Here is a 21429-nt window from a genome sequence, read left to right on the forward strand (position 1 = left end):
TGATCTCAGAGTTTCAAGTCACTCAGGCCAGGGAACGAAACAGGAACAGGAAGTTGGCGTCGTTGTTTAACTCCAAGAAGAGGTGGGGCTCAGCGGAGGAGCTGGCTCCGATCGAGGAGGAGCGGACGGCGTCTCACCAGCTCATCCTGCCTGCCTTCAGACCCCGGAAGTTCTCACGCTGAGAGGAAGATAAACCAGGGACCCTTTCTGCTCGCTCTCCTACGCTCGCAACCACCTGATGCCTACATGCATATATCAGATATTCCGTTGTTTAATTCTACATATTCCACAAAGTCTGGAGATTACTGATGCCAAAACATCCCCCTTTTAAGTGCCATTCAAAGTCTGTTTCCGGGGCAGCAGTTACAAATCCAACTCGTAGCAACAGATCAGATCCATTTTGATGGCACAGAATACACAGTTGTTCACAAGAATGTTCTTATTCCACAGTTACACACATATTGTATATACTCGTGTGAACGTGTCTTTTGTTGTGTACACGACCAACAGTTCATAACGTTACAGACACGGTCGCTCCCACAGAAGCTTATCAGTGAAGAGGAGATGTAACCCTAACCCAGGGGATGCTTTACTTATATGTGTATTTTGAAATATGTATGCCTACCTTAAAAGTATTTCTTGAAGCCTTTACATTTGAAGGAATGTTGCTTTAATGCCTTAACATTTCAAATGAGCTCAGGCCATGTTCATCGCTTTAGCTCGTCGTTGACCTCTGATTGTGTTCAAGTGAGCAACTCTTGACAAGTTGAGCAAAAGATACTGGCCGTTTCTCAATGTGGAGTAGAGCTGCTGCAGAGTCAAGTATACGACGTCATCGAGTGGCGCCGAAGGACTGTTTAAATGCCCAGCATTCGGCGCCACTCGATGACGTCGTATACTTGACATAGTGGCTCTGCAGACGGTATACTCCACATTGAGAAACGGCCTCTGACTCACTTTCACTCTGTGAGGAATTAAAGGGAAAGGTGTCCTATATTCAAATAAACCTTTTAATCGGAGCACACCGGTGGTTTGTCTGTTTGGCTACGTTGTTATGTTCTCGACGCTATGCTGAACATCCAGAACTATCTACAAGGTGTAAGAGTGATTTTACTCAGCAGTATGGTATGGCTGAAACACTAGAAGCCATTTCTATTTATTGAACTACTTTTTCCTACAATTAATTTGCAAGGAAAGGTTCTAATAAAATATGTAAGGTCAAATCCTCCCTTACTCTCTAAAGGAAAGTCAATACCAACAGTAAGACAAATAAATAGTCCTCCCTAATCATTTAAGCACACTCCCTAATGTCAATACAACATCTGCACTGGAGCCAGATGCTTCTTGGAAGGAAGCTTTGCAGAATGTTTGGCACTAGTGTTTACATGAGTAGCAGTTAGTGGGCTTAAACAACAGAACCATCCGTGTGTTTCTTTCAGAGACCTCCCAGATGACCAGGAGGAGGACATGTTCATCCCCATGGCTAACGCTAACACAGACTGCACTTGTGATTTGTTGTCAGCTGCCTTCAGTGTGAAGCTGTGTGTTTGTCGTGAAGCAGGAAGCATGTCGCTGCTTGCCATTTGTTGTCGTCGTTCAAGAGGTTTTCTGCTGATAAGAGTGTTTTGCCCGTTGCAGTTTGAGCAGATAATCTGATTGATAATCTGATAAACTCTTTTGTCAGAGAGGTGATTGTCACAGGACTGTTCTTTATTGATGCCCCCCCCCCTCCCCCTCCTGCATTTAAAGTGCTGCATTAACTTTTGCTACGGAAATCAGTGTGTTCTGAATTCTTCTGCATTTCCACACGTTTTCATCGGTTGTAACAAACAGGTATGTGTTTATAATTTGGTGCCATCATTGTATCTAAACTGCCTCCATTACATCTTTTGCACAATATTTATATGATGAAGTTATTTTGAAATAAACTGTATTTTATATCCGGGGTTTTTATTTCAGTGCCTTTTTATATTTGTATGCATTAACTTCAATGATTAGATTGATGTGTCCTGGGCATCGAGATAATACACATAACACATTTAGGACAATCAGTCATAGATACAGATCACAGATCACATGGCAAAGAAACAGGCACAGAGCTTTCCCTATTGCACATATCCACTTGAGTTCTCTCCGTACCACTGAGTGACTGGGCTTCTTCTTCTCTCCTTAGACGAAGCAGAGAAGAAGAACAACTTGTGATAATGCCTTTTTCTTCTTTCTCTCGACACAATAACCCCGGTTTCTTAAGCTGCCTTTGATCTTACTTTACCTACCTGACTTTGCAGGCTGCAGATGGAGTAAATATGGCTGCCTCTAACTCTCCATACGGCTTTAGACCTTAATTCCTGATTAGCTGAAAAGGGCAGCACTTGCTTCTGGGTCTTGGATATCAGACGACACAGAGGCAAGTGTTTTTGTGCTTCATTTTTGAAGCGAGGATGTTTGGGGGATAAGAGGGAGTTTCTGTAATAGATACTTATCTTACTGCCCTCAAGCCCCTCAAACAAAGTCCCCCTCTGAAGAGATTATAACCCAGGGAGGGCACATTAACTCTAATCCCATGCTTTGAGGCCTCGCACCCCCATACCACCCTCTGCCCCACTTATTCCAACCCTTCTGTTGTTGGGGGGCTACCTTGTATCTGGTGCATGTATGAGTAGGGCCTGTGGCTACACACGAGGGCTGTGTGTGTGTGTGTGTGCGAGTCAGGGGGGTGGAGTGACTGCTTCAATAGCACGCTGACTCTAATGAAAAGCATTGAGGGGTGCATACTGCTGTGTAACTGATTCCTCTCTCTGAAGAGATTAGGCGCTACATTGTTGGTTCAGTTGCTCATTTCCATGAGAGCACAGCCTCCCACCAGCGGCTGCTCGCCTTTGTTATTTTGAGTTGGAAAACACAGAGCCCAATGTCCCGGGCTTCCTTGTTACCATTGTTTCACAAATAGGCCAAAATGTAGATGTCACGTCACAGATGCCCAATAACCTCATTAGCTGCTCTCTGTGAGGCTTTAGAGGCCAAATAATGGATGCATGAACTTCAGTTTGTTCAACTGTATGCAGATTCTGCGTCAAATTCAAATAACAATACGACTCATAAATCCATTTGTTGGAAATGAAACCGTGTCTAGCGATTCTAGAGAGTTCATAGATGTACTGTAAAGGCATGGGAAACTCTCAACTGAGTTTAACACTATAAGAAATAGGATAAAAAGGCAACACATTACTTTAAGTTCCTCCATTTCTGACTTCCTAACCAGCATACATACACTTGTAAAAACAAACCAGAATTAAGTTGTATTCTGATAAAAGTGTTTATAATGCATTTGACGACAACGACAACTCGTCCTGTGCGCATCCAAAAGTCAAGGCTGGCGTTAAAACAGATATAAATGACAATATAACTAAGTTGTAATAATGTAAAAGTCTTCACGCCCTCCGTCACAGACTTCCTGTTTCAATAAATGAATGGAAAAGAAATAAAACGGTCGTTCTTGAAGGGCTCTCGCTCACTGAAACTAATGCACTTAAATAGTACCTGCATGTTTCTTGTTGTTCTTTGTAGCGTTTTGGTTTATTGCACTTATTGGAAGTGACTTTGAGTATAAGCTAAATTCATTTGAAAGTAATACAAAACTATGTTTGTTATAATTGTTTTTCTGACATGTCATTTGTTAGACGCTTTTATCCAAAGCGACTAACAAACATTCAGTACTGTGGACAATCCCCACAGGAGCAATTTGGGGTGAAGTGTCTCAGGGACACAACGACATGCAGTGGGACTCGAACTTGCTATCCCCTGATTCGAAGTCTAGCACACTATCCACTGAGCCACAGCATCCCCATCTGTAATAGATACTTATCTTACTGCCGTGTGCTATGGATTATACATGAATTGTCTCAATACTACAACTGCAGACTCATAAAGTGCTAATGGTGGAGAAGTTAGTTATTATGTCTTCAACAAACGAGGCCCATGCAGGAAAAACATTCATCTTAAAAGGAGGAGGTGATTATTGCTAAACTATTACCTATGAGTACTATAAGAACTTTTCATCTCACTTTGTAACACGAGGAAACTTTTTTTAAACAGCTTGCAACTCAGAGGAGAAAGGGCAAGTGGCACGATAACGATGTTAGCGATTTAGAAAGCGAGTGAGTATCTCAGTGTGACGCCCTCTATGTGCGGGGACCCTCACAGCAATAATAATAATACATGTATTTCCTAAGTGCTTTTACAGGTGCTCAAAGTCGCTTTACAGAGGTAGTGAAAAAGGACAACAATTCAATATAGTAAAAGTCACATTGAAATCGAGCAATAAAACAACAATCACAGTTTGAAGAGGTGAGTGTACGGTGTTTGAAGGTGGTGAGGTCAGTCTCTGATGGGCTGTGGGAGTGAGTTAAACTTACTTTTATATAGCGCCTTTCAGGGGGCCCAAGGTCGCTTTACAGACAAACAGTCAGACAAACAAAACAACAAATACACTAGGGCCGAAGGCAGGAGGGGAAGTGGCGAGATAACGCTTTACAGAAGAACACGAGTAAAACAAAACAACAGTCAGACAAACAACAAATACACGAGGGGCCGAAGGCAGATGTGTAAGACAGGGTGCAGGGAGCTAACAAGCTGATCTGCAACAACGAGCCCACTGGGGGGGACCGAGCCCCAGCTAACTGAGGGATCCTGGGGGCCTCGCACCCACCCTTCGCGGCCCAACACAGGGAGACACCCAGCAGCTGTCACACAGGCCATCAGGGCCCTCACCAACGCCACCTGTCAATCACCCAGCGGAGGGCCGTCAATCAAGCTGCGCCCAGGAGGGAGCTGGGGGGCGGGACCCGCTCCGGCCCTAAACAAAGACATACTTACATTTGCAAGCGGTTTGAGCGCCACTACCGTTTTGAGAGAATGATAGAGTGGTCCTGATAAGAGTAATGACAAAGGACAAAGAGGGGAAGGGGGTCTGGGGGAGAGGGGGTCAGATAGTGAGGAGGTGGGAGAGCTTGATAACATTCACACTCTGATACATCTCTCCATTTGTGCCCCAGGAAATCTCATTAGGGGCTTCTGCTGGGATTCACTGGTCATCTCCTCACTAACGCTTCAACGCTAGCTTAACATGATCTGTGTGGGATTTTGATTTGTGGCACTATTTTATTAGTATTTCTATTTGTATTCCACTGTAGAGTACTTCATTTTAAATGTAGCTGTAATGAATTGTAATAGTTGTGCAAATGTGCTGGTATTTATATTTGATATATCTGTACTATGATCTCTTTTCTAATTGTTAGTGGACTATTTATTGTTTAATTTGCGTCTGTTGATTGTTATGTATGCACCTGACTGGACTGCACATTTTAAAGCTCAAATCTGGCATGAACCATCTCTTCTTCTTTGAGATACATATATGTTCATGCATCGTCCTTGTTCAATAAAGACATATCATATTTGTACTATTGCACCTTTTTACATTTGGTGTTTGAGAAGCCTGGAACTGCCACAATCACACTCCAGCTATTGTGAACATGACAATAAAGCCCTTGAGTTTAAATCCTGAAACTCTCATTTCTCTCAATACGTCTCAGCTCACTTCCTTATGAACGTTAACTCTCCCCTCCTCTGGCTCAGTTTCAATGAGCCAGAGTCAACGTTCTCCTCCTTCAGTATCTGCTGCAGTAACAAATAAATAAACTAACAAGCGATAGGTGTCGAAGACTGTGGATTCCCTCCAGGCTTTTGTAGTCCCGTTCACACCTTGCCTCCTCCTCGCCTCCTCAGTCCCTTTGTCCGCCTGCAGGTAGGGGACAGCCTGTAATTGAGGTCACACCTAAGCCTTTTGTCCCGACCTGTTCATTAGCCCGTTGCGTCGTCGTTCTGCATTTTTCTCAAACTAGGGTCTTGCTTCCCTAAGCTGTCTGTGTTGTGAGTTCAAAAGTGGAATATGCAGAGGATCTGTAGATAAAGGAATGTTCACAGGACTATTCCAATACAGAGGAATGGCCCGGGCGTTATCACAGAGAGAGATACCTCCATCCTCTCTGCTATCTCTGTGAGCACCGAGGACAATCGTCTTCCATTTGGTCCCTTCTCCTGTAAACGACATCCTAACGGCAAACAGCCCAAACTGGACCTGTGGGAGCAGGACCCACACCTGCATTGTGGCCGAGCGGCCCGAAGAGGAAGAGATTGAAAAGGAGCCCTAGAAGAAGGACAAAGGCCGCTTGCCCTGAGCTGTTTGTGTTGTGAGATGTTACAACTGATGCCATAAGCCTCCTTCTCTTTGCACTCCATTGTTGCTCTTGTTCAAATTTGCTTTAGGTTCTTCGGACCCCACCCAAATAAATTCCTCCTCTCCCTCCCACCTTTAGCACTTTTTTATCTGAGGATGCTCCAGTTTCAACATTACCAGCTACTTCAATATTTGTATATATGTTCAATTTAAAAACAAATATTACCATATGTTTTTATACTAGTATACAATTATGTTATTTGTTTTACTTATTATTAATACCTTGTGCCTGCCTCTTTTTTGGGCAGGCACACTCTTAAACTGCACTGAGCTGTGAACCCTAATTTCATTTGAACTCATGCTTTGTACTGGTGGGTGTCTAGTGCACTCATCCTTGGCTGAGATTGATATTGAAAGTGGATGAGATTGTTGATGATATTGGTGATGTTGTTAATGATGACAGGAATTATGTCTTGAATGTTGTTGTTTTATTGTTGTATTGTTTTAAGTGTCGGACCCCAGGAGCAAAAGCTAATGGGATCCTAAATAAACATAAAACACTGCACTGTACCGATGGTGGAGCAGCTCAAACTATTATTCTCATTTTTAATTATCCTGTCCCTATTTTTATTTGTTATGATTAAATGTTTGTCTACAGATATTTGTATACATATATTTATTTGATTTATATTATTATTGTATTATTATTATTTAATTAATTGAACTATTATTTATTCTTATATTACTACTACTACTATTATTATTATTATTATTATTATTATTATAATTTAATGCATTAAAAAAATCTGGCCATTGTCGAAGCTTGAACCTTCTAATGTGTATATGTGTTTTACTATCAACTTTAAAATATATATGTTAAAAACTTGCATATTATATTTCTGCTGATCGCCTAACGAAATAACGCCTTATCATTTCTAGTCTGCAGCCTTTCCTCCAGAGTCACCTGAGTCTCTGATGTTGCATTTAAGTACATGACAGAATTCACACCGGTAGAAATCACATTGTGTGACGTTACATGGCTCTAATTGATGGCCGCTAAGATTTCAAATAAACAAATCACTTCAAGTCGATAATACCTGCTGCGAAAAGCCCCAACATACATCAGATATGGAGGAGACTGTTCTCCCCTTTTTATATCTGCAAGCTTATTTGTTCATTACAATTTAAAGTCATTGTGAAAAATGCTGGTGTAACACATATAAAGTCAGACTCATGCACATGCTCAGATTTATAATTGATAAGTGTTGTGCAAAATGTGAGGCCTAAATATTACAAATATAAATAGATTTGTAAGAATGCAATTTACTCATACATAATAATAATATGAATACATGTCATTTATGTAGCGCTTTCCTGGAGCTCAAAGCGTGTGTTACGGTCGACAGTGAGGGCCGATACATTTCTTAAAATGAGTTATGTGAGACGAGTTATGAAAAGCATGCGTAACGATTCTGTTTAGCTTTAAAATATAATAGAAATAAAGCAACTTATTGAGGCTAATCAAAAATAGTTATAGTAAATAAGAACTGTAAAAATAAGCGAGTTACAGCCCACTGCATTTAAAGAATATGATTGGGGACATCTACACTTTTAGGCATCCAAAGAAGCTAAACTGCAACATAAGGACCATGTATTAAAACACAAAGATTTCAAATGGAATATGTGTAAAGTATGTTTAGGTATCACTGCTGCATGTTTAGATGCTTCTCTGTTGTCACTTAAAAGCCCCCCCCCCCAGCTCTACACCTCCTGAAACTGTTAATATAATAATCACAATTATGCAAGATAAGAGAGGTGAGTCCCTTGAACCCAAACACTGAGCTGAGAGGCTCGTTGAAGGGGGAGGGGGGGGGGGGGAATAAGAAGTGTAATCTTCTCCTCTTATCTCTCTCTCTCACACACACACACACACACACACACACACACACACACACACACACAACACACACACACACACACACACACACACACACACACCACACACACACACACACACACACACACACACACACACACACACACACACACACACACACACACACACACACACACACACACACACACACACACACACACACACCACACACACACACGCACACACACACACACACACACAGTTATCTCACAATTATCATATACATTAGTCAACACCTGTTTCACTTAACCTGCTTTAATTAGGGCCATTGAAACGATGCGCTGCACTCAAAACAAAACCATCCGACATGTAAAGGGAAGCTTGTTATGGTTCACTCAATGACATTTACAAATAAAAAGGTATGGCTGCAAGCGTGATGGTAGATGTTATGGTTGCATTAATCGTGTTAACTATTCAGTGGAATAACTTTGAGAAGTTTCGGAGACTGCCACAAACTTGCTTGGCGACACTTTTACGCAAATGTGCGTAAAAGGTATTTTTCTGGCGTTTATTCGCGTATACTTCATAGTTATTGAGATGGTTCATTTGATTCACAATAACTACAGATCTGTAGGTGATGAAGTGTGAGAGGCAGCAGACTGGCGGGATGTTGTTAACTGAGTTCAGGTGATTTTCTTAGCTCTGTAAATTGGTGCTAGACATGCCAAAGTGTTAAATTCGTCATTTAAACGACATCAAACATGGTGTGAGTGGTGTGTTGCGACAACTAAATCAAAATGTAATCAACAGAATACAAAGGATGCTAATATATGAAAACATCATGTCCCCATAAGATTGGCTTAGTGTTTAAACTTTTAGTTATCGGTGGGCTGGGAAATGACATTTTATTTTTATTTTGTGCTGTTTGAAAATAACGAGGAAAACCTAAAGACCTTTTCTATAACAAAATATATAAGATGTTTAATATGTTTTTACGTGAAGTTAGTTGTTAGTTTTCCTTCTTTATTCCTTAGTAAAGCATTTGAATTGAAACTTCTTCTAAAAAAGTCTCTGTGGCGCGATAAGTAGCACATGTTTAGCCTCTCCGCGAAAACGCTAAAAGGAACAGCGGAGGGCTTCTTTGATGGGATTTGTTGCCAGTGAAAGCTGTGGGTCTTTTGAACGGAGCTGTCAGTCACTACCAGTGGGACCTCCCCCCTTCCTCCCCCCTCCTCCCCCCTGCAAACACACGCTGGCAGCTGGCTTGATATAAATAGATCCAGGAGGCTAGTTGCCACTCAAACTCAAATAGCAGGGACGCAGGAAAGATGCCCGCATCGCAAAGTGGAATTGGCAGCTTTTTCTTGGAGAGGAACATCAGCATGCCGACTGGATATCAGATCCTGGGTCTGCAGCAGCAGCAGCAGCAGCAGCAGCAGGCTCAGCACCTGGCCGCCATGGCAGCTGGGATTCCTCTAACTTACTCAGGACTACAGGGATACAACTTCATCCCCTACGCGCACCACAGGCACATCACACACATGGTGAGTTGAGAAAGCATTCAAAAATATATAAAGTAGAGTCATAACAACTTAGTTTTAACAATCTGATTTGGAGAAGCTGAACCAGCATTTTTCCGAAAAAGCTTCTTCAAGATTCTATTGTTGTGAAATATTAGAATTTAAACACTTTTTTTTTTCTCCGCATGATCATGCATTCCCTATATTATGGTTTCAAACGTCACTCATTAAAGTCAATAGACGCCACATCCGTGCGTAATTACGCATCAAGACTCCTTTCCTCGTCCTTACGTTCCTTCTCTCTGTTTTCCAGAACAACGGGTTCGACTTGAAGGCCGCTTCTCCATACCACCCCGCTCTCCTGGCTCGTGGGGGGGCTTTCTACACTCCGTACCGCCCCGGAGCAGCCGATGATCCCGGTAGAGTCGCCAAAGTGGCCACAAGAGAGAGCACCGGGGCGCTGAAGGCCTGGCTGAACGAGCACTTGAAAAACCCGTACCCCACTAAAGGCGAGAAGATCATGCTAGCCATCATCACCAAGATGAGCCTCACGCAGGTCTCCACCTGGTTCGCGAACGCACGGCGACGCCTGAAGAAGGAGAACCGGGTGAGCTGGGCGTGTAATAAGGGGAAATCAGACGAGGAGGAGGAGGAGGATGATGAGCTGGAGGGAGAGAGCGACGATGCGGATAGTTCAATGCAGAACCTGGAGGAGGAAGAGGCTCAGATCGACCCTGCAGACACCGAGGAGAAGCAGTTGGAGAGCCCGGCCTCTGTGGACGCGCGTCTGGAGCCAAGCAGCGAGCAGGAAGACAGGAGAGAACTTGCACTTGTCAAGAAAGTTGAGAAAAGCGACTCTGATCACACGATATCCGCTTTGGAGAGTAAAGAAATCAGCCAGAAACCCAAAATCTGGTCTTTAGCTGAGACCGCCACCTCGGAGACTGTGAAGAAACCCCTGGACAGTTTTTACAACCCGGCAGGAAAACTGTGGGCAGAGTGGGCTTCAAGAAACGGGCTGTTTGTTCCGTCATGCTACAACACTCATGAAGTTGTCTAAGAAAGTATTTAGACACACATTAAGAGACTTTTTTCCACCTCCTATTGCACTTTAAACTTTCAAACCTCAGGGATTTGGTCGCTTATTCCTGAAGTTTGCAGTGAAATAAATCTGCTCTGAGACCAAAGATTACACATGTCATTGTAAATAAATGTAGATGTATTTTTCCACAACAAACATGTAAATTAAATGTCCTTTGTCTATTCATGAAGAAATATTTTTGCTTAAATAAAATTCAGCTTCTAGTGAAATTCTGACGTGTGTTTCTGGTGATTTTGCAATGATTGAAAAACTCACTTGCAGCTTTCATTCCTTCTTTTACATAAACAGTGATGATCAAATATGAAACTACATTTTTTTACATGTAATTTGTGTTAATGGTTTCGCACAGAAGGTAGACTTTTCTTTAAGATCCATTTAAATTCGCATATAAAATTTAAATAACAATGATTGGGATTATTTATGTAAATCGGAAAGAGTTGTTTCCTTAATATGCACATCAAACCAAAGCATTTTAATCTTCTCGAATAGGTTTGAGTCCCAGCCATTACACTTTGAACCTCACATTTTCAGACCTCACATTTTATTTAAATGATCGTGTTACCCTGATGTATTTATTTCAGCCATTTTATTCAGTTATTCTACAATTGATTTTAGATTAGGCAGCCGCAGGTTCACAGGTCTTTTAAAGTCTTTGTAAAGTTTTGGCAGAGGCATTCTTCTTCACTATCAATCGCACATGTGGGTTTCATGTAAATTCAAAGGGCTGTACCTCCAATAATCCGGGGATAATGAGAAAGCCCCTGGGAGCGCTGCTGCACCTCTCCATGCAAATCCCTACAAACAGGAACACACAGAGGACAGATTAGCTCTCATTTGAGCCTCTTCTCTCCCAGGAAACAGATGAATAATAGAATATCATGTAATGAAAGCTCAACATGTTAAGAGTTAGGCCTAATGATGAAACGTTTCCCTTTACATTTGATATTAACAGTTTTAGCCTGATTAATGACCCCTTTTCTACTCGTTATATTTACATCTTCAGTTAAAATATCATTGAGGAGCAGTGGTTTAAAGTAACTAAGTGCATTTACATACTGTACCATTTTGAGGTAATTGTACAGCACTTGAGTATTTCCATGTTATGCTATGTACTTTTACTCCACTGAAATTCAGAGGTAACATCGTGTACTTTTACTCCACTACATTTATTTAATACCTTAAATCACTTTGCAGATTTTGATTAATGATGTGAAATAGCACAAAATCAGCACTTAAATCAGACTTTAGTTCCACCTAAATCCACAAGCTACCCTGCAGTACACAAAGTCATTCAAACTAGCTGCACCTTTACCAGCTTTGAGAACACTTTAATGATCAATCATTATCAAAACATATCATATATTATTGGGGAAATGGGCCACTTTGCATAACCAGTACTTTAACTTTGAGTACTTTAGGTTTATTTTGATGCCAATAAGTTCCTACTTTACTTGAGTAACATTTTTATTGCATACTTTTAGTATTCCTACACTCTGGTATTTCTACTTTTACTTAAGTACCAGATCTGAGTACTTCTCCCACCTCTGTTGAGCAGTGGAGTAAGTAGTAACACACTTTGAGATCAACTTTAATAAAGTGAAGCTGTAGCACCACCCTGAGGACATCAGATGTAACTACAGCAGCATTTATTCAACCGCACTAGGCCTTTGTAAACTATATTTCCAAAGTGTTATAATTAAGTCAAACGAGGACACACATATAAAGTAAACACATGTTAAGTTTCAGCGTGACTTACAGTTTCCGAGGATGTCATTTTTCCCAAGTCCATCACAAAATCCGGTTAGAAATCATGGACGCTGAATAAACTCAAAAATCGGTACATTTGAAAGTTGAATACTGTATCAAAGGAATCCGGTAATAGTTGACCGTAAATAAATGAATTCGGTGCTTACAGCAACAGCTTGCAGATGACTCGGCATACTTTTAATGTAGCATTATTTTGAACTTCACACACATTTAGGCAAAAAGGATTGGGCTCAAGGTGTCGCACATAGCATTAGCATAGGCTACAGGCTATATCACCACAAGGCATTATGGGATTTCTTTTAAGACCCCATTCATAAGACAGACCAGACACACTTAACTGTACAAAACGTGAAACTCTGATTGTGTCAAACATTTTTAATGCAAGTAAAACGCTTAAAAGAACATGCCGATTCAATGCACAATTATTATCATAATGAGTTGTGCAAAAAAAAGATGTGAATTTGCAAATAAGCGGATGACATCACAATATAAAGACAGAGAAATGACCACAAAACACTTGGCTAAAAATGGCTACTTTGTTAATTAAAATACTGTAGTGTGCCACACTTTTAGTATTTTGACACTAAAATGTAATCATTACAAGTTATTTCTAACACTAAAGGCAACTATATACATATTAAGAAGAGGAGTGAATTATGTACAAATGGGGAAACAATGCTCAACAATCCTAACTTCAAATAATCAACTACTATCTGAGTTCAGCAGCGGTGGATCGCCTGTCAGTGTGTGTGGTTGAGATTCCTGTCGGGAGAGTTTTGACGAGATCCCAATGTCTTGAGTCACAACGTTTCCATTATCAGAGAAAAGGCCATCTGATGCATTCTCGTAGCTCGGATGATCCTCGTTTTCCTCGGGTACTCCGGCGCCCTCCTCCTGCGGGTGGGACAGCAGCTCTTCTTCTGCAGTCGGCTGTGTCATGTCAACTGTGGTCTCTCTCAGCAGCTCCCTATTTTCTCCCCAACACGATTGAAAACAGCCCTACAAGAGTAAAATGTTGTTTAATAAAGGATATTACACATCAACAGTTTGTATATCTCAGTGTGTATAAATCCTCCCTAATAATCAGATTACTCCAATTTCAAAAGAATAGAAAACCTGTTTTACTTGTGCAGGTTAATTGATTAGAAAGTAGCTGTACATTTCCAGCTAGATCTGTTCTGCAGTACCCTGTGTACCCTAAATTAAAATAATAGTTTGACTACTTTGGACTGATTAGCTTTCCTTTTGAGAGCTGTATTAGAGGAATAATACCACTCTCATGTCTGTATGCAAAATATGAAGCTAGTACAGGGTATATATATGCAGAGATGTTTTTAAATGTTTTTAAAGCTCGGTTGGATGCTACTCAATCGGAAGCTATTGGTACCTGTTTATGTGGATAATTATGTAAATGATGCTGTATGATGTCCTTTTGTTGTTCTATTTATGTTTTTATGTTTCATGTGGAACTATTTGAGCAGGTCTCCCTTGAAAAAGAGATCAATGATCTCAATGGGATTTATCTGTATAAATCAAGGTTTGAAATTAAATGAAAGAGATCCTGAAGTCAGATAAGACCTTTTTTAAGACCCTTCCCATACATTTTAAGACCTCATCGCCACTTGGAGTTTTAACCGGTTACCTTGGCGACACACTTTACCTCACATTAACTATATACAGTATTGATTGTCCTTCCTCCTTATCTTCCAACCATTTGGACGCAGACTTGCATTTCCCCATAACGATGTTGTTTAGCAACCGGCGTAAACGGACCTTCGCTCGCTATCAAGCAGTGAGCGTGCGATGTCCTGTTCAGATGACGTCAAACCCAACGGGATGCCATAAATAAACTACACAGAATCACACTACACACCTACGCAATGATTACATTCAGGCAGACTGTAGAACACAACCTCTTTGGACCATTCATATACTTATTGAAAACAAAATGTAATACCTTGGAAAATGCCGTTTAATACTTTTAATAGCCTTCATTTTCGCTAAATTGATTTATCAACTTGTAATACTTTTTAAGACCCCGCGGACCCCCTGTAGATGTAAAACAGATAGCCTGGCTCTGTCAAAAGTTAAAAAGAGCCCAACTTGCATTTCCTTTTTTCAGATTAAACAAAGTTACCATCGCATGTTAATGAGTGAGGTTCATGTTCACCGTGTTTTATGTCTTTATGTTAGTTTGTTTGTTTAAAGGACAGTGCACATTGCTGTAAACGTGCCAGTGTTAGCCAGCAGGCTAATTTTCAACTGTTGTCCAAGATGTTATAATAACCATAACAAAGCTAAACTAAACTATTGTTAAGCTAAACTATGTGAGGAGCTTCATATTTAGCATACAGATATTAAAGTGGTATTAAGCTTCCAATTCAATCATCTTCAAGAAGGCACACTGGCATACTGGAAGAGAGACTTTCTCAAATGGAGCTAATCAAAAGACAATAAAGTGCGGAAGTGACATGATATACAAAAAAAAAAAAGACACATTTTGGGGAACAATGACAACACTGAACGGTCAATTGTCTTTTTGAGAGAGCGATAAGAATATTTCTGGTTTCTTCGGTAACAAGTAAGATAGAATTCACATTTACCTTTACCTTTCCTCTTGCATCATCTCGTTGACCTAACAGAAGGGAGACAAAACGAGAGGTGAGCACCTTCAGTGCCTTACAGAGAACTCCTTAAACAACAGAAGTGCCTTACGTACCTTTATAAGCTATACAAAGCACAACTCCAAGTGCAGCAAGAAGCACTAAAAGAACAATAACACCGATCAAAATGTGATGATTCCGATTTGCCCCTGCAATACAAAACAAGAGAACCATTAACCAGATATCAGGCCTTTCACACACAATTCACAATTTATCATTGCATATAATACTGGATAATTCGTTTATGAAGACAAATAGTCTTTTATACAGTAAATAAATCTCCTCCACAACAGGAAATGGGTTACCTTCATGTATATCACATATTTGCATTTCATCAGAGGAAGCCCACATGCATGTTCAGGAAGTCAATACATACTTTTTAAATTCTATAACAATGAAATTACAGTGGCGTCTTTACACCAAAGTAGTGTAACCATGGTGTAGGTGAAGTGTGTTAATCTCACACTTAAAACCACAGACGAACACAGGTTTATGAGAGCTAACATCTCGTCGCCTACACGGTGTCGTTTTGAGCGAGTCACCGCTAACCACACAGCTGCAGATGGTAAGAGAGCTGAAGGTGAGAAACATTACAATTCACCAGCCTACTCAAAAACTCACCACAGATATTGTCAGATACGTCTGTTCCACTTTGTTGAATATGGTCTCCACTCTCACATCTGTAAAGAAGGTCACAATGTTAAAGGATCATTCCTGGCTTCTCATTGTGACTGAAAGATTCAGGTGATTATTTGCCCAAATGTACCCTTTTTCACTTCTATATTTCACAAGCATACTGAAAGCTTCAGTGAATTGGGAACTCCTATCGTGAGAGCAACTTATAACAGGTGCTAGCAGCATCTTCAGCACATTTCAATACATAATGACCCCAGTTTACAAATGTGTTTAATATTCTTCATCACGGAAATCCCCCACAAAACCACGATATCTTCTCAGAAGTGTTCAAATGTAGTATGTAAACAACATTGAGTGTCTACTTGCAGGATATTTTGAGAAATGTGTGTTCTTACAAAGAGTTACAGAGAGAAAAGCCACTCTCACATTATGGCCTGTAAATGTATGGCTAGCTGCAGGTTAGCTTAGCTTAGCATTAAAACTGATGGAAATATGGGGAAACAGCTATCTTGTTTCTCTCTGAAAGTAACAAAGTCCACTTATCCCCATTTTTAAACAAATTACTTACTATATTATTATATGTGATTTGTTGAAACAATAATGACACAGATTTACATCCTGGTCTATTTTATGGCCTGCTACTTTCTGTAGATTCACATTTAACAGACATATTTAGAGAGATATAACTTCTTTAATTAACAAGTGTACTTTCCAATATATATATACTACTATATACTATATTCAGATTAAATATTAATTTGAAGAAGCCAATAAAAAAATAACTTCCTTGTTAATGTTTATCTCTGAATCAGCCTGTAAGAAAATGTGCTCTAACAAAGGCTTGTTTGTCTAACCCAGGGGTCGGCAACCTTTTTGATATGAAGTGCCATTTTTTTATCAGCGTGCCGACGATCGGGGGGAGGAGTTCGACGCTTGTGAACTGTCAACAGGAGGGCGGGGGGAGCCTCGCTGCGGGGGAACAGTGTGTGGACCTGCCAGCGCAACTAACATGATGCCGAATTTAACAAACAAATTTAAATAATTGGTTTAAACGGCATAATAATAAGGACGATCGTCCGTTCTGTGATTCTCCAGAACACACAGGTGGCCAGTCCGCCCCTTTGTAGCATATTATTTCGATGAGACATGAGCAGACCGCCACTGTTCTTTCAACTAACGAAACAACCACGCAAAAACTGCGGCATTTGTACAGCTCCTTATGGGTACTGCAATTTGTGAAGTGCTTTCCTCCGTGGTGAAACGATCAGCACCACGGAGGAAAGCGGCAGAAAGTCACCTGGAGATAAAGAGAGCGGGGCTTCCTTCTGCAGGTAACGGGGAGATGCGCTCTGGCGGCGGTCTCGTTCAGGATCCGAAAATAACATGTAAATATTTTGTCCACTTATTCCTAGTGTGCCACTGGTTACGGTGCCGCGTGCCAATGGTGGTACGCGTGCCAGGGGTTGCCGACCCCTGGTCTAACCACACAAAGCCAAATATGAGGTTTAAGCTGGGAGATTTCTTTGTGGAATTGGAGTTAATTTACTTACTCTGTCCATTGCTTACAGGGACCATCCCAAGAGCTGTCATTGGAGAATGTGCTTTCTGGGCATTTCTGACAAACTGTGTCCTGCGTATGGTTGCCTGAAAGCAGAAAGTGATACATTTAGTACATAACAAAAACAGTGCTGATCTTTCTATATATCCAGTACAAATGAATATGGTGCATCATACCTCTGAATAGAGCCCCATCTCCAGGTGTACAGGTGGTGTGTGGCACACAGGTGATGCACTGAGCACTGGAGCAGTGAAACCCCTCCTGACACAGGCAGGTGCTGCGCTCCTTCTTGCTCTTATGGACAATAACCTGGAAGTTTATATCTGAAAGAGAAATGAAGACACGTTATAAATTGTGCTGCATCAAACTAAAGTATATCAGTATGTATAGTCACTGTTTTTTGAATATTTCGGACAGGGTCTTACTTGGGTCACAATAGCGCTGACGGTCACACTTGGTATTATTTGTGTATTTATCCTGATATTCATTGTCCCGACATTCTTTACATCCAGGATCTTGACAAAGGCTGGAGGAAGACATTCTGGTCCCTGAAACACAGAGTGGCGCTTCTTAGTGAAACATGCAGAACTGTGCAGTATTATAGTACGTGTCTCAGGTGCATGTGGTTAATGTGGAACTGTGGCTCAAAGGAAAGGTTATGTGGGAGGAAATAAGCTCTAGTTGAATAAGATGAAAGTGTGAATCCACCCCTATTACTGTCTATTAAATGCAACCCATGACAATTTTGTCAAGGAACTGATAAAACCTAATGACAAAATCCCCTTTACAACTTCCTAAAGACCAATCTTAGTTATTGTTTTATCAAAAGTTTAAAACCCAGATATATTCACAATTTCCCCAATGATTTAAACACGTGAAAATAAGCACATCATCTAATTTGAGAAGCTGGAGCCAGATAATGTATTTTTTTTGTTTTTACCATTCCTGCATTTAAAAAATAAAATAAAATAGTCAACTTATTGTCTCAGCTCTACATGGAAGTTTTACTGATATGAGTATTGCATCGACCTTCTCCTCAAGTCTTTGCAATGACATAAAATGTTATTTATATAGCACTGAATAAATACAGAAATGATCTCTTGAGCCAACCCAACAACCACTTGGGAACAATGGTTGAGATGAGAGAGAAAAAGAAAGAGGTAGAGAAGACTGAAGAAGAGAGTTTAACTTTTCCTTTAACATTTCTGAGGGGAGTGAAAGAAAAAGAACCCAAGGATAAGAAGGAAGCTAAGTGAAAGCAAACATAAATGTTGTTTTTTATCAGTTTTGAACAAGCTGCTATCTCTGGGGCAGAGAAGTGAATCTAAAAAGCTTCAGTGAAATTTATGGCAGAAATAACCTCAGCCTCCTTTATCGTACCATGTGCTACTTTTTCACTTCTTTTTTTCTAGCTTAGTTACATGTAATGTCCATTTAACCCATTTAGTAATTGGAGGACGTTTTTTAACATTTACACTGAGACACAAGTGACTCACAATTGTTAATTTTGCGTGAGTGAGTGTCTACGTGACTGCAAACATAGAAATAACATGTCCTAGATTATTTATTAACACGTGAGGAAGTCAGCAGCGGAAACGTGTTTGTCTGTTGTTTCAACACTTTATCGTATTTTATTTTGTAGACATTTATTGTTTAAATGTCGTGTTTGTGTACGCCTGCTTTGCTTTAACTGCCCTGTGGAGGATGAATACAGTATAATAATAATAAAGATTTCAATACCTGGACCACACATTTTGCAGCAATCGCCATTCACATTCGCATACTGGGTCAGTGGGTCACATTGTAGCTGAGCAGAGTTCATAACCTGCGAAACAAAATGGGTGTCATTTATACAAATAAAATCACATTTATTTATAAAGCCCAATATTACAAAACACATGTTTCTCAGGGGGCTTTACAGAGTTTGTACAGATCAACAAACATGAATGACAGGGTAAAAACATAATAAATAATCCATAGGAATTATGGTAATGTGAATCTCAAATACAAATAGAATTAAGTAAAATACAATAACTCAGAGGTTTATTAATGCTTTGTATCCTCAGTAGTGTGTGGTTTCATTGGCTGTATGTTAACTTCCTCTTAGTCCATTCTGTTAATGGTGGGAAGTCCCAAGCATTCAAGAAGCTGGTATCCCCGATACTGACAGCCACATGCCCTTTTGTTCATTTATTAACATGTTTTCGCTATCAATATTAAAGAAAATTGCATATTAAGATTCAGAAAAATACGTGTTTCTCAAACAAAACCTCGTCTGCCCAATGCAGCGACGAAAACGAAAGTGAAAGTACATTTTATAAGATGTGCACCATTCTGTCTAAACAGTATCTAAATGGTGAAACATTGAAATAATATGAACAATTAGGGCATAATATCATATTATAGTGCGCTTCTGAGTAAACGATGGTTATGACGAGTCTTACGACTAACTACATTTCGCCTACAGCTTTCAATCACATGACTGGGCGATACAGTGTAACCGCAGCTACATTCAGCTATCTCTAGTCAACATCTTTCATATTTATAATAAAATATATCATGTATCTTACTCACCATGAAACCCAGAAGCAGTATCGGCAGCAGTAGATGCATCTTAGTTCCCAGCATGTTGTCTCTCTCTCCACGGTCACAGTGTGTCTGCTCTGTCCTCCCCTCCTAACTATAAACGGTTAGACTGTTTGTGAGGGTGGAGCATAGGTGGAGCTGAGAGAGGGGATTTCCTCCGTGAATTTTATTTTAGGTCAGGGATGACCATTTCCTGTAAATGCAAAGGCATCCACAGCGAATCCAGAGTGGTGATTTTCCAGAGAAGTATTTTAAACTTTAAGAACAAAATATCAGTGTTGGAAAAAATACCATACAAGTAAAACACCGGAGTGGACAAATAGTCAACTTAAATTATATTTGTGTATTTTAGAATAGGTGAAATATAAGCAAACTGTATTTGAAGTTGTTATAAGTTAAAGTAACGGCTACTTATGAGAAGAAGTAAAATATACTATTATATTATTGGATTATTTGACTCAATTTAATCTAAAGCAACATGTTGCTTAAAAACTAAGTGTATGTTTTGTTAGTAAAATAATATTCAAATACAAATAAATCAGTAACTGTATAGCTGCAAATAAGTGTAATGCAGAAACAAGTAATTAGAGAAATCCGAAAACATGGGTATACTAAAGTAAAGTACAATAAATGAACAGTCCTGAGGTCAGTTTACTAAATCACATTATAGCAGCTGTAACCATGACGTCTTGAAAAGGATAATATGCTTGTTCTGGACCTCTATCACAGCAACACAAGTTTCTATTTGAATTAAACAACCCAATTTACATTGCCTCTTAAGAATTGTATGACAGAGAAAGGGTTGTGTTGTTTTCACAGTTCTCGGCAACACCTGCTCCTCAGTAGCCTGAACACTGCACACACAGGGATTCCCCAGACTCCCCTCTCGAAGGGGGGATTCCCACAACTGGTTGACTGCGAGTGAACAATGCTCTTCTCTCCTTTTCAGATATGCACACTGACTGAATACTCAGTGTGTTGTTATGACCCTGGGTCATTATGTCATTTGTGTGCGGATATTTTTCCCTCCTCCTGGGTGTTTCTCAATGTCAAGGAAGGCTGCTCCAGAGCCACTATTTCAAGGATGCTACGTCATCGAGTCCCGCCGAAGGACGGTTCCAATGTCCAGGATGCTTGGAATTCTGCTGAGGCTGGCGTCCTTCGTTGCGAGAAATTTTGAGGCTGCACATGTGTATCCTCCGCGGTCTTAAAATCCCCACAATGCTTTGCGCACGGACCAATTTCCAAATCTTTGGCGGAAATCGCGCTCCATTTAAGGCGGGGCCTCGCATATGACGCACACCTGTTAGCCTGTTCCACAATTCTTCATTTTCCGAGGCTAAGAAGGATTCTTGCCTCGCTTCTGAAGGAAGTGACTCGGAAGACATGTCCTATCAAGGAAGCGTCCTCGACATTGAAAAACACCCACCGGCCGTTTCTCAATCTCGAGGATGCTGGCTTGGTAGTTGCGTACTTCCAAGTCACT

At 40.4% G+C, this 21429-nt stretch overlaps 3 protein-coding genes across 4 annotated transcripts in view; 2 read left to right on the forward strand and 1 right to left on the reverse strand.

The window, feature by feature from the left end:
• LOC117547441 overlaps positions 1–1946 on the forward strand; it is a 35949-nt gene extending 34003 nt beyond the window's left edge. Inside the window, exon 19 of the mRNA XM_034218197.1 lies at positions 10–1946. Within this exon, the coding sequence (XP_034074088.1) occupies positions 10–182 (173 nt within the window). The 3' untranslated portion in view covers positions 183–1946. The remainder of the gene's footprint in view (positions 1–9) is intronic.
• Positions 1947–9398: 7452 nt separating this feature from the next.
• On the forward strand, positions 9399–10945 carry irx7 (iroquois homeobox 7). The gene is made up of 2 exons (XM_034218211.1): positions 9399–9655; positions 9945–10945. Exons 1-2 carry the CDS (start codon positions 9440–9442, stop codon positions 10689–10691), a joined length of 963 nt encoding a protein of 320 aa, XP_034074102.1. The 5' UTR covers positions 9399–9439; the 3' UTR covers positions 10692–10945.
• Positions 10946–12651: 1706 nt separating this feature from the next.
• Positions 12652–21223, reverse strand: cd40 (CD40 molecule, TNF receptor superfamily member 5). 2 transcript variants are annotated; one of them, XM_034218210.1, is made up of 9 exons: positions 19932–21223; positions 19098–19182; positions 17783–17905; positions 17534–17680; positions 17350–17443; positions 15785–15843; positions 15220–15312; positions 15110–15135; positions 12652–13499 (listed from the first exon to the last, which is right to left on the reverse strand). In XM_034218210.1, the coding sequence occupies exons 1-9, from the start codon at positions 19983–19985 to the stop codon at positions 13203–13205; spliced, it is 978 nt and encodes a 325-aa protein (XP_034074101.1). In that variant the 5' UTR covers positions 19986–21223; the 3' UTR covers positions 12652–13202. The 2 variants fall into 2 exon arrangements, with proteins under 2 accessions (XP_034074101.1, XP_034074100.1); XM_034218209.1 differs by having other exon boundaries at positions 15104–15135; positions 19932–20227.
• Between the last annotated feature and the right edge of the window lie 206 nt (positions 21224–21429).

This window comes from Gymnodraco acuticeps, unplaced genomic scaffold (assembly GCF_902827175.1).
Source record: "Gymnodraco acuticeps unplaced genomic scaffold, fGymAcu1.1, whole genome shotgun sequence".
Taxonomy (NCBI): Eukaryota; Metazoa; Chordata; class Actinopteri; order Perciformes; family Bathydraconidae; genus Gymnodraco; species Gymnodraco acuticeps.

Coding starts and splice junctions, on each gene's coding strand:
- irx7 (XM_034218211.1), top strand. CDS start 9,440: ATGCCCGCATCGCAAAGTGGAATTGGCAGCTTTTTCTTGGAGAGGAAC. Junction 9,656..9,944: donor ACAGGCACATCACACACATG/GTGAGTTGAGAA, acceptor TCTGTTTTCCAG/AACAACGGGTTCGACTTGAA.
- cd40 (XM_034218209.1), bottom strand. CDS start 19,985: ATGCTGGGAACTAAGATGCATCTACTGCTGCCGATACTGCTTCTGGGT. Junction 19,183..19,931: donor TACTGCTTCTGGGTTTCATG/GTGAGTAAGATA, acceptor TTTGTTTCGCAG/GTTATGAACTCTGCTCAGCT. Junction 17,681..17,782: donor TCAGCGCTATTGTGACCCAA/GTAAGACCCTGT, acceptor TTTCTCTTTCAG/ATATAAACTTCCAGGTTATT.